At 34.1% G+C, this 13,625-nt stretch overlaps 1 protein-coding gene across 2 annotated transcripts; it reads right to left on the bottom strand.

The window, feature by feature from the left end:
* Positions 1 to 107: 107 nt before the first annotated feature.
* LOC130635525 (mitochondrial fission 1 protein-like) lies at positions 108 to 10,921 on the bottom strand. 2 transcript variants are annotated; one of them, XM_057444879.1, is made up of 5 exons: positions 10,762 to 10,921; positions 2,567 to 2,699; positions 2,217 to 2,287; positions 1,631 to 1,736; positions 108 to 247 (listed from the first exon to the last, which is right to left on the bottom strand). In XM_057444879.1, exons 1-5 carry the CDS (start codon positions 10,807 to 10,809, stop codon positions 141 to 143), a joined length of 465 nt encoding a protein of 154 aa, XP_057300862.1. In that variant the 5' UTR covers positions 10,810 to 10,921; the 3' UTR covers positions 108 to 140. The 2 variants fall into 2 exon arrangements, with proteins under 2 accessions (XP_057300862.1, XP_057300863.1); XM_057444880.1 differs by lacking the exon at positions 108 to 247 and adding an exon at positions 255 to 542.
* Between the last annotated feature and the right edge of the window lie 2,704 nt (positions 10,922 to 13,625).

The following is a 13,625-nucleotide window of genomic DNA, read 5'->3' as shown; positions in this document are numbered from 1 at the left end:
GAAACGTAGCCTAGAATAAACTCGCTTTTATATATTTATTATTCAACCATGAGTAGTATTAATGGAAACAAAAGTAGTAGATAGTTCCAAAAACAATAACAATAATAAAAAATAACAAGAAATGTATTTATTATGAACAATTAATTTCTTTTTACAAATTTATAACCAAGATAAGCAGCCGTTCCGACGACACCGATAAAGCCACCAAGAAGTGCACCTCCGGCGATTGCAACACCCTTTAGTGCATCTGTAGCGAAATAAAAAAAGGACAATTTATTTGAATGAAGCGTGTAGAACGCAGAACAAAAACAAAATGAGTGGGCTTATTCATTTCCTCCATAATAATATAAAACATTCTATATTGCAAAACATAAACACTTTCTATAGGAAATTCAAATTTCTTTTTCTAAAAATATTGATAATCCGAATTTGCTATAACGTTCTTTGAAAAATTCAACTTCCACCACGTTTGACGAAAGCGGCGCCAACTAATGCAGCAACTAAGGCTGCACCACCAACCATAGCCATTCCCAAAATACCATCTGAAGAAGGAAAAATAAATTCATGATATAGATTGTGTGAACAAAAACGAAGTATTATCCGTAAATTAATTGATGGAAAAATATCCTCAACATTTATGGTTTTGCGTTCAAAGATGTCAGACACGACTATGCTGTATTCTCTTTAATAAACGCCCTTAAACGCCAATGGGCGTACAAAACAAGTTTAACGCCCACCGAAGACAATACAGCAATCAAGGCATAGCTCAGTGGTTTTTAGTCCTATATCATGAATATTTTTCCTTGGTATATAGCTGTTTGGATTCACAAAATATTTGTCACACAAACATTCGTCTTTTCTGTAAAGATCAAGTAGTCCATTCGCTTTTGATAATGTTGGCGTATTAACGCCTTTTTCGTTTTAATTTCCCACCCAAAAGAAACAACGCCAGGACAGGAGGATATTTTTCCAATTACAGTAGAATACTGCTAAGTGGTACACTGGGCAACATGGACTTTTTTGAGGAGAACGTATATAGGCAACGTTTTCAGTTGTTAGGAAGAAGTAACGAGTAATGTGTATTAAGGTCCACACATGGAAAACCGGGCCGGATAACGAATAAAATCTGTTCCATCCCGTTCCGTTCTGTTCCAGTACGTTGAAGAGCGACAATTCATTTCTACGTTGCTACAACGATAACAACAACATAATGTGGATGAAAACCATGTGCTAGCTGCCGTCGGTAGTTTGTTGATGTCACTTGATTTTTTTGGTAGCTTGTTATTGCTCAAAAATGCTAGTCACTCCGCGGACCAGAAAAAAATTAAAACATTTCAACTTTTTTCTGGTTTCTCAAACTGGACAATTTTTCCGTTTCGATTGTGTAATAAGCTAACAATGAGCATGGGCAAAGCTTTGTTTTGGTTTGATTTAGTCCGGTCCGCGGAACGTTTTCTGTGTTTGGACATTGGCCTTTATGTAAAACTTTTTTCAACAATGTTTTTGTTGGCCCCATTTTTCCTCCATACCATAATATTTTTACAAAAGTTTACTTAAGCGGGAAGCCTGCTAAAAGTTGCAGTGTCCCATTTAACAAAGTCCTGTCAAAAACAAAATTCAGATATCTCACCCGACTTCATTTTTTTCTCTATTGAATTTTCTAAATCTTTTGCTTGATGGTTGCTTGGTTCTATTATCAACAGTCGTTTCACATACTTCAATGCTTTGCTATATTCCTAAAAGAAAGAGTTTTGTTTACAAACATCAGTAAATAACAGTCATTGATGTGTTGTCTTCTATAAATGGAGGCTAATATCATGCTCAGGTGACCTTCTTACACAGACAAATTTACCAATACCTTTTATTCTTATTTCAATAACCAGTTTTTCAAAACATGGAAGTAGTTTAACGACTTTGTTACACTCGCCCAGTATGTTTACTATGATTTTTCTCTCCCATCCAGTGGTGTTACTTCAAGGGAATTAAATTTCATAGGAAGAAATTTTTGCGAATTATTTTTTAAATCAGATCGATAACTTGCAAAATTTAATGCGAATTTAGTTGACATATCAACTAAATATGCAAAAAATTTGTAACTTGGACACAAAATGTTTTATATAATTTCCCCTGAGATTTGACGAAAAGTTTGAAAAACTTTAAACAGAAAAAGTAAAATTTGCAAACATAAATTATGTATACGTTGAGAAAAAACTTACTGCCAACTTGTAATATCCAGTTGAAATAAAGAAAAGATAATCACGCTGATCAACATTGCTGGCACATAAACCTAAAATTATACAAAAAATAGATACAAGTAAAAACATCTTTAATGGAAATACAGACAATAATGCTTAAAACGATGGAGACACGATAAAGGCATTGATGTCAAGTCCTTAATTTTTTTCAAGAAAATTCGTCACACATGTAAACTGGAAGGTCAAATTTTTGCCAACGCTTTGTTATAATACAACACTGAACTTCTTATTAAATATCATAATATAAAACTGGACGTACACATGCAATATAATATATGCTAGAACTTAATAACTAAAAAATCAAATTTGACCTTCTAGCAGGAGCACTCCTTTTTGAATATCATCCTTATATTGAGTTCTGATTAGACACCATGCATATTCAAATTGAGTTTCAGGGGAAACACGCCCATTTTTTAGTTCTGTGTTGTATTTTTCTTCGAAAATCTAAAAATAGCATTAAATTAAGTTTTCTTTACATAAGAAAAATGAACAAATAAGAGAGATTGAAAAAATATACAGAAAGATACTCGGAAAATCTGGCAGTGAAATAAAATGAAATCACAACAACAATTTTAAAAATATTTAGCAAAATCTTTTCGGTAGAAAATCATCATCAGTACTATAGATGTTACAATAAATCTAGCAGATAATACAATTCGCGTTTTTTGGCTTTTTTTCGCGAAACTTGGTCTCGCGAAGCTTTCAAAAATGGCCATTCGCGAAAGTTTATTCAGTACAAACTTTCTAAATTGTCGACTCGCGAAAATTTATCCACTAAAACTTGAAAAAAAATTGCTGGTTAACTTAGAAATAATGATGGTGTTTCAAATGTATGTATGGCTTATAACCAAGTTACAGGAAAAGAAGACGATGACGACGATGCGTGGGAGCTAGAAGAAGACGAGCCTAGAAATGTGTTTGATCTGTTTTGTGATTTTGACGATGAACCCAATTTATAATAGAAGTTTTTACATACCATTAAAAAGAGAATTACATCGTTAAAAAACACTTTTCTATCATAAGAAATATAGGTTATTTTTTATAAGAACATAAAAAATCACGAATCGCGAAAGCTTATCTCGCGGAAATTTTTTAATTTGTAGATTCGCAAAAATTTATCCAAAAAATCCAAAAAAGTTTCTCTATCGAAAGTTTCTCCGAAAAAATTATTTTTTATAAAGCTTTTATTAAAAAAAAAATCCCTTGTTAAATGAATAAAATATATTACACCATTACGATCAAGAGATTAACACCTTCCATCTATATTTAATCATGTATTTCTTCAAGCATACCAATTGACACCATAATCCTATTGTTAATCATTTCCTATTTTGTTGTTTCTGTTGCATTCACTCAACTGAAAAGATATACACAGAAGTGTAGGCCATTATCACTAATCTAAAGTAGATTGAGATATCTTTGAATACGAAAAAAGATGAACCCCCTGTTCTATTCAACACATAAGCTAAGCAGTAGTTCATAATACCATTATATCAAGTATTTTAAAACAGGGGTATATATTTCTTTAAAAATAAATGGTTTATCATGCTACTTTTGTATATCATAGCTTTCAAACTAAAACACGAGCCTGAAGTCCAGGATGATATATTCCTCAAACTTCTCCAGAACGTAAGCAAATTTGTTTAGTATCATGCGCATGATAAATAACTTATCATCAATAAGAATTCACGCTCACTATATATACAACACTAAAAAAATCGCTTATCATAGCATGTCTATATTCAACTAAACGTGCGAATGAAAGCACACGTGCTAAAATATTCCCGATATAGACTGCCCACACAACACAGCAGGCAATAAGCCAGCCCTGCCCTCGGTTTTATGAGGAAAGATGTTCTGCGAAGATTCTAACAAATGCATCTCCTGTACAGTTTTGCTTCATGTTAAACTGTGCAAGCATTTGGTGACAAGCATTTTCGAAGCATGTCACCAGTGACTTCTGTGATATACAACTTAATGATTCCCTGACCTTCAGTTCGTAAATATGACGTGCACAACGTACTTCCTAATGAGTCCATCTGGAAACATATAAAGCCAGTTAGCAGTGGCCTATTAACTTAATGAAGTACACCATCTGGAAGGTAGGTCAATGGGACTTGTACTCCATTACCATTTGTTATCGTCTTAGGAGAACAATACATCGAATTTATGACAAGTCTAGCCCCAATACAAGGTGAAAAATCATACTAAGTAACGATTTGCATGTTTGATATATCGATCATCTAAACAATTTTGCATGTGTGCCTGCACATGCACGTGTGATCGCACGTGTCTCCCGACATTGACAGTGCGGGAGAAAGAACTTCTAGACTTCTTTTTAATACATTATACAATTTTTTTGATTATTATTATAAATCGAATGGCACCACAGTATTTCTGTAGCCTGAATGATTTTAGTTAGTGATAATGGCCTAACTTACTGAAAATCGAATGTAATTATTATGTAGTTTGCATCAGGAACTTATTTTCTTTTATGTGTTGCGAAACCTGATGACACTTGCGAAATAAGAGCGACTCCTGTAAAGCATTGGTACACCCTCTCATGCACTGGCCAAATTATTATTTCTTGGTAACATGTGCTGAGCCATACCAGCTTTAGCTCATGATTTTTAGATAGCACATGTTTATTGTGTCCAGAAATGTGTTACATGTGATTATCTGTTTATGGTGAAGTTAAAGTGTGCCTTCATTATAAAAGAGAAACCTTCATGCTTGATAAAAAACTATTAAATAAGTAAACAGACAAGGAAAAATGAATAATTAGTTGGATAAATAAATAAATTAGGAAGGAAATGTACCTCTTGAATAGAGGAAATGAGAATGTAATTCATGCATAAAGAGATTTGGGTCATGCCTTGGAAATGACTCACAATATATGATTAACAAGGACATATACTATCGTGAGGGTCATCCAAAACACGCATATTCTGTGTTAATTACCCTCTTCACTTTGGAAAATCATTTTGGTCTAATTATAATGTTATAATTTGTTGGCAGCACCAATATCTGTCCTGCCTTACTTCGATTATTTTTTTTACCCAGCATCCCCATCCATTCCCAAATTTACAAATTGCGTTCCATGTGAATGATGTTGTATGCTACAAATGTTACACTCACCCATTAAATCGCCAACACGGAAAACCGAACTTTGACCTCCGGCACAAAATGTGAGAGTTATAACCAAGCTATGTCCCGACCAGCGTTATTCTTAACAACTTCATAATGGGAGCAACGTACAAGCATACAGTGATACAATTTTGTGTTTTTTTAATTTTTCAATGCTTCATACAACTAAGGAGATTCACTTTGTATATCCAAACATTTTTAACTACAACCCCGGAAATAATATTTGGGAAATTGTTTTTCAGGTCTTTCTCTAATTGGGCAAATAGCATCAGTTGTCTAGTGCTATATGTAGCTGGTTGCAAAGGTTCTACTTTAACAGAGGTGTTTTTTATAGTTAAAAACCAAGTGAATGAAATAATCTGTAATGTGGGTGGACGAAAGGACCAGCTAGACATAGACAGACCTGGTGGTGAAGTAATGAGGTTGACCAGTGTATAAAGGAACAGAGGAAACTTTGGAAAGAGTGGAAGTCAGGTGGTAGTAAAAATATTTACTTAGAAGCAAAGCGTCATGCTCGTACAGCAGTTTATAAGGCAAAATCAGAAGCAGAGAGAAACAGATTTGCAGATGTGTTAAGAAGGGAAGACCAGCGCAATGAGGTATTCAAGACAGCCGAGCAAATGAAGAAGACTAATCAAGATGTTGTAGGTGAGAAGTGTATATGTGATGATGAAGGTGTTTTGGCTAGCACAGAGGAGGAGAAAACGGTAGCTTGGAAGAATTATTATCGAGGTTGCTTAACACTGAGTTTGATTGGGGTGAGGATAATTTGTCTGATGATGATGTTGTAGAAGGGCCAGCTATGCAGATCAAGACAGAATGGGTAATGGAGGCTATTAGGAAATTGAAGATTGGCAAGGCTGCAGGAGTATCAGGTATTGCTGCAGAGATGGTAAAAGCATATGTGTATATTGGAGTTGAGCTCATTACAAGTCTTGCTAATCAGATTATAAAGGATGGTGCTATTCCAAGCGAGTGGCAGTCAAGTGTAATAGTGAATTGTTTCAAAGGCAAGGGTGATGTAAGGGTGATGCATTAGAAAGAGATAACTATTGAGGTTTGAAGTTGGTTGATCAAGTGATGAAAGTTATTGAAAGAGTGATTGATAAGTGGTGCCGTAGTAGCTCTCGTACTTAATAGACAGGGTATATCACTCGATATTAGTGAGGCTAGCCATGTAAAATATGCACATCTATCTAAGTTACTTAGAGAAAGAATTGATATAGATAAGATGCAATTTGGTTTTGTTCCAGGCGTGGCACTACAGATTTTTACTCAGACAGCTTCAGGAAAAGTATTTAGGAAAGAGAAAGAATCTTTATTTTGCCTTTGTAGATTTAAAGAAAACTTTTGATAGAGTGGCACGTAAAGTTATTTGGTGCGCTATGAAAAAATTAGGTGTGGATGAGTGGCTGACCTTGTAGTTGGAAATGATGACGATGATGTGTAGCGATTTTTGGAAATGTTTTATTATACCTGCGATATGACTAAAATCGTTATGAAGTTTAAGATATCTAAGATTTAACCATAAAGTTGGATCCTACAAGTTTAAAAACAAAAAAAGAAATAGAAGTAGGCAAAAGGAACAAAAAGTTTATCACTAACTTCACCGGTTTAGAATTAACAAAAGAGACTAAATTCAAAATGCAATTCCGTAGTATTTATATTCAGATTAGCTGGGGACCCAGAGTCAAAACACTGGGTTAAGCCACAAGTAACTGTGTTACCCTGTGTTAAATGCCTGGAAGTAGGGTGCATATTATGTCATAACTCAAGGGGAGGGCAGAACATTATGGTGTTTCCAGTGTAACATAATTTTAAAAAAGTAGGTGCGCAACATTATGGTATTTCCAGTGTAATAAATTTTCAAAAAATAACTTTCCACAACTTTAGCTGAAAAAAACACAATTTACAACTCGTTGCTACCCTTTGATAGAGCAAACACAGTCCGCCAACCTTTATTATTTTTCAGAGACCATTCCCGCTAAAAGTTCAAACTACTGCAGGCTGAGTAATTAGTACAGGCAAACAATGTCGCATAAGTATAATACCTTTGCTTTAAAAAAACTATGTACCTTTGGTAAACAGAAACACAGGAAACAGCCATCATTAACATTGGACTGAGCTCTTAGTACAGGTAAATTATGTTGTCGATGCGTTTAGGCGTAATACCCTTTTTAAAAAACTTTGATGTAACTTCGGTTTACATAATAACACAGGATGCACACTGTTAACACTTAGCTAATACAGGTAAACTGTGTTGCATATCCATATAAGCGTCAAATCACAGCTTCAATATAAACAAAACAACAGAAAATAATCTGTTTCTAACAATGGGCTTAGTACAGGTAAACGGTATTGCAGTCTTTAAATGCAATACCCTTATGCAAATAAAAAATTTATTGCAACTTCGCCCTCTACCTAAAAAAATCTTCCAGCAATTTTATTTTGTTGAGTAAGGAACTGTAGTTGCTACCTAAACTGCATTTAGTATAAGAAATATTTATTAAAAATTTTGTTGTAGCTAGCTAGCAAGCCAAACTGCATTTGGCTACTTTTACTCTTCACCCAGGTAGCTAAAGAGGTAGCTAGCCACAACCCCAACATAAAAATAAATAACAATATCATCATTCATTATCATTCTCGGCTTAACGTCCGTTTTCCATGCTAGCATGGGTTGGACGAGGTATATTAATGACCCTCTTCCAATCTGATATACCAAACTTTAAAAGAATAAGAATAAATAAGGCTAGGTACAGCTTAAGCAGCCTTGAAACCTACGTTTGTAGCCAGCCAAAATCTTAAAATTGATTTGTTTCAGATTTACACATGGCTAGAAAACGTGATGATATTTTCATCTTAAAATGTGAAAACATAGACACAATAAAGAGAATATTTTAAACGTCCATAGAACTGAAATTCAGGCAGTTAAATAATTATACTAACCCAACCAAATATTTCCCTTTGCTTCAAAAAACTTCGCTTTGCTTGAACTCTGTCCCTCGAAAGGTACAATTCGTACCTTAACCCCTAGAGCTCCGTTTAGTTGAACAAAATCCACCTCGTTAAAAACATATTGAAACGAAAATTTAAAGAAGTATCGAGCATAGCTTATGAAATATTAAAATAACAGTTTACAACAATATTTGTGATCAAATGCGTAGCACAGTCTTCATTATTTACGATTGTCAAGATACGCACAAGGCCGGTGTAGCACTAAGTTGTGGGCTCAGGCCGGACTTTAAAAGCTGTGACGTTACGGCAATCGTTTAAAAAATAGGTCGAAGAAGAGGAAGAAGAAGAAGAGGAAGAAGAAGAAAAATACCGCCCGTTTTAATAAGATCTCGGATGTAATCCGAAATCTTAATAAGGGGAAAGTGATGTTTTAAATAACCTTTATTTCTAATTGTCTGTGTAAAGCTTTTTCATCTCCAAAATAAGTAACAACAGGGCGCTGCAATGCCAAGCGCAAGGCAGATGATTTGTCATAAAACGGTTTTGAAATCAGATCATTGTACGCTAAGAACAATAGTGGTTGGTAAAATGTCTAGATTTTCCAAATCGTCAACTGGATTACCCAAGGATTCTCTTAAATTTTTTAACAGATAGTTGGAGAATTAAAGAATATTCCCAGAAATGGCCTAAAGGGAAGGAATATATTATGTTAATGATTCCTTAGAGACTATGGACAAATATTTGGAACAGAGATGTCCAATAACTTTAGAAGTTACACAAACTTTAAAAGTTACACAAACTTGCCCTGATATGGTGGTGCTTGAGCCTGCTAAACTTTAAAAATATGGCTTATCAGTACCTCCCATTTTGTTAGGTCCTGTTGCTCTGCTACAAGGGTGTCGATAAGCTACATACACCGTTAAAAGTGCAGGTCTTTTTCAGGCGAGGTCATTGTTTTGAAAAAATTCAAGTAATTACCCAAAAAACCAGGATAACATTGATAAATGCCTAAAAAAGATAATATTTAACTTGACAGTTTGCTAGCTTTAGTATTTTCTACCTATAAAAAGTGTAAAAAATTAAGTTATCTATGGACAACTATACGTCATGCGGAAAGTTGTCCATTTATTTTAGAACAATGGGTATAAGAGCACGTTTGTGTAGGTAAAAATAGCAGGACCCACACAGGGTAAAATGGCTATTAATGAAGATTAAAGATTTTTTGGGTAGCATAAGGCCGTCATCAAAAATATGTTGTGTTCGCATCCTCCGACCGACTGGTAATAAAAACCTGAATCGGTAAGTCGGGAAAAGACCGGGAAAAAATTTTGCGAGATATATATTTTTCAAAAAAAAATTTTTTTTCGCCAGAAATGATTTATGCAAAATTGATAAAAACTCGTGAAAATTAATTTCAGTAAAAATTAATTCCTTTAGGGAACTCCTGTGGCTACTGACAGTTTACAGGGCGGCTAAAAATGGTCTACAAACGATGTAGAGTGGCGCTATACTGTCTTGGCCATGGGAACGAATTTGCTTGCTCCGATCTGAAAATCCCAGGAAAAAATACGCCAGCCCGCCCGCCAGCCCGCCCGCCCGCCCAACTCATTTTTGCGGGATCTTCAGGACATGAACACAACATATTTTTGATGGTGGTCTAAGGTCCAAGAGAAACTGAAAATAAATTATAACTATTTTCTTCTAATTCTTTTTAAAATGATTATTTTTAGGGGACTTTGAAAAAAATTTTTGGGCCCCGTTAGCATGATATCACTAAAGATTCGGACCACAAAAATATTTTTGAAGGCCCCTAAGCGAATTTTTCTTTTTTAGGATGGATTTCTTTAATTAATGTGGTCTGTTCTTTATATTTTCTGTTGCACATGTGTAATAGACCCCAAACTTTTTAAATTTTGGAAACACTTGCAAGTTATCTAGCTAGCTAACTTATAGCTTGTGGCGCCGTAGATTAGTGGTTATAGCTCTCGTACTCTGTGCGGGAGACCGGGGTTCGATTCCTCTTGATGGCGATTTAACATGGGCGAGTGAATGTTACCATAGCCCCAAGTTAACCCAAGCCATGTGAGGAAAATTGGGAAGATGGCACACTGTGTGGGCCGTTGGATGTTGCCGGGAGTTGTCTAGTAGAGCGCGGGCCCTAATTGGGTCTGCGTCGCTCAAAATGAGCATTAAATACTCTAGGACTCTCCATCTAAGCCATGGCCCCTCCTGGAAATAATAGACAGGGTATATCCCTCGATATTTGCGAGGCTAGCCATGTAAAATATGCACATCTATCTATCTATCTATAGCTAATAATAAAGAAAACAAAATGAAACCAGTTTTTTTTTAATAATTTCCACTTTATAGAAATACCTGCAGGAACAAATACGAAGTTACTTACCAGTAGATCATCTTCACTGATGTAATCTTTAATAAAATTTTCTGTCATGCTGAAACCCTTGATCTCAAATACATCTTTAATTTTTTAAAGAAAAATCATCCTTTAAACTAGGCAAACTAGTCAGCTTCACTGTTTAGGTTTTCCCGGGGTTGTCAAGTTCCAATGTAATGCAGAATCAGCAAAACGCATAATAAAATAAGGGACAAAACCAAGAGGATATAATTACTGGCGCAAAAATATAAACAAAAACTCCAAAAATATTCGTTTCGTGAACACAACGAAGGGAAATTTCTCTTCCTTTCTTGTTTTGTTTTTGATTTTTACTTTGTTTTCTTACTTAGTACTTTGTTATATCTAAATACATGCAGCTATCTAGCTGGCTACTTTTAGTAAATAGCTATGTAATAAATAGCAAGCAAGCCGGCTGGCTACTACTAAGCTAAGGTTTCAAAAAGCATCAAAAGAACTCTGCTTATTTAGGGTATGTCAAGCTAGTCGGTTGGACATACTTAATTTTCGTCAAAAGCCTTGTTGCAATTTCAAAAAAGTATTTTGCTTAAGCACAAAAATCTTTCAGGGTGGCTTTTGTAATATGCTCTGGGTTGAATTTCTAAAGAATTTCTACACATAATACACACATGCATGTATTATATAGTTAGGCACATATTCATCAATGATATGATGTAATACGTAAGAAGCTGCTTAATTATCCTGCGAGTAACTTCGCATGTTGTTTTATTAGGGGGCACAATATTCAGTATTTGCTTTAACTCACTGTAAAAATTGTAGTGCATACCCCTAATTTAATCTCGCTGCACTTTGACTTACTTGTTGTATTAGGGGGTGAAAAAAATAAATAATGGTAACATGTGACCGTAAAAAACATAATCCAACCCCCATAATTTTAACATAAGTAAGTAAGTCGAATAAGGGTAGTGGCTTGTTATCGTTAAAAAAACAAAAACAAATAATACTTTACTTCGTTGCACAATAGTTTTTCGCAACAAAAATAAAATAATAAACAACATATTTACTTTTGAAGATTTGTTATCAAGGTCATAAAACAGCAAAGAAATAAGAACTTGACAAAAATTGTACAACTACCCCCTGATAAATTTATTGTGACTGACTTGTGAAGAGATTTCCATGCTGAACTGAATATGAAACTTTCAAGCCGTAACCAGCATGTACAAAGTTTTTTTGTCAGCTGGAGAAAGACAACGCATGATGTTTTTATTAAAGCTTTGCTCTTAGTTAAGTTGGATAAATAAAGTTGTTGTGCCTGGCACTATGAATTTTCGAATTAAAAGCAGATGTGTAGTGGAATAAGCTGCTCTTTTTAAATCAACGATTTTAGCTTAAAAGAATGATTTACTTTACAAGACCTTGAAAAATACTATTTTCTGGTGAACTTTGTTTATAGATGGAGGATGTTTAGGTAGAAGTAGATTTTGTAATGCTTCTAATGTGTTTTTAGCTAGTTAGAATGTAGATGAATTGTGCAGAAAAACTTTTATACTATTATTGAACATAGTCATAGTTTTTGTTAGTTACATAAAAACGGAAAATGCCTTATTCACATAAAAAATGTAATTTTTATTTTATAAAATATAATTTTATATTGTCTTGTATAAATTTTATTCTGCTTTTTTTTCTCACACACGCTTTCATAAAATGGTACTCTTATTCGACTGGTCACCAAAAATCTACTGAAATATGCTCTCCAGCGTAGAATAAGCCATGCGGTATACAAAAATTTGTAGTTCTTAAAAAAAAAAAAGATTTTTTCAAAGCGTGCATAAATTTTGACCTCAACACAATGTGCAAACTGGTCACTTTATGAAACGTGTCATATTAAGTTAACTGGCTTAAATCTCAGGATAAAACTGGCTAATATATAGACCTTTCCCTGCTTGGTTTTCCTCATATTGGCTTTAATGTATTTTTAAAATAGGATTTTATGCGCTAAGTAAAAAACGCCCTTAAACACCTTGCGTTCTTTTAACGCCTATTTCTTAGTGACTTTGTAAAAAAATAGACTAAATTGTTTAAATTCCTGCCCCTGCACAAAGTGATTTAATAAGAAAAAGTTGAAGATCAAAATGGCAAAAATGTTGAACAACATGTAAAGAACATATTTTTATTATTTTGTACTACCCAACTTGCCAATACAATAGCGAGTAAAGATAAAGCAAAAAAACAAGGAAGAAAGATGAAGCCACCATATTGCACGTTCGATTTGTTATTGAAGGTTTCTGGTCTGTATATTTATTCAAATTTGGCACCATCTCATGATAACAAACTTTATCGTTCGAATTTGGTAGTATGTTGTGGAAAAGGGACTCCAAACATGAAAAAATATTGTTGTTTGTTATGACAGATATTTCTTTGGTTCAAAGAAGTTTAAACGAAGGTTATAAAAAGCTGTTACTACTAAAGTACGTAAAATATTCATCCTTATCTCAAGTAAAAGATGTTATTTTTGATGGTTACTGAAAAACACATTTAAAACCTACTTATTTTCACCCCATACAGCCATGGAATTTCTGCAAAAATTTTGTTAGAAAGATATATAGGTAGTTAGTTGTGAAATATAGTTTTTTTGGTATATTATAGTAGTTATCTTAGCAGATTTTAGGATTTAGAAATCTGTATATATTTTTATCTCGCTTAAAATTTATTTTCTGGCTGCCACAGTTCGCCTCTCCTTTAAAATATTTAAAGTAATGCTGAGAAAAATTTATAATAATGCTGTAACAATATTTGATATTGTTGCCACAAGTAAAAACAAAACAATACGAATAAATAAATGGCGGAGAAAATTGTGTTAGTTATTTTGGAAAATATGGTTGGTACGACCCGTA

Source organism: Hydractinia symbiolongicarpus, chromosome 3 (assembly GCF_029227915.1).
Source record: "Hydractinia symbiolongicarpus strain clone_291-10 chromosome 3, HSymV2.1, whole genome shotgun sequence".
NCBI lineage: Eukaryota > Metazoa > Cnidaria > Hydrozoa > Anthoathecata > Hydractiniidae > Hydractinia > Hydractinia symbiolongicarpus.
This window is presented reverse-complemented; position numbering and strand designations above follow the sequence as displayed.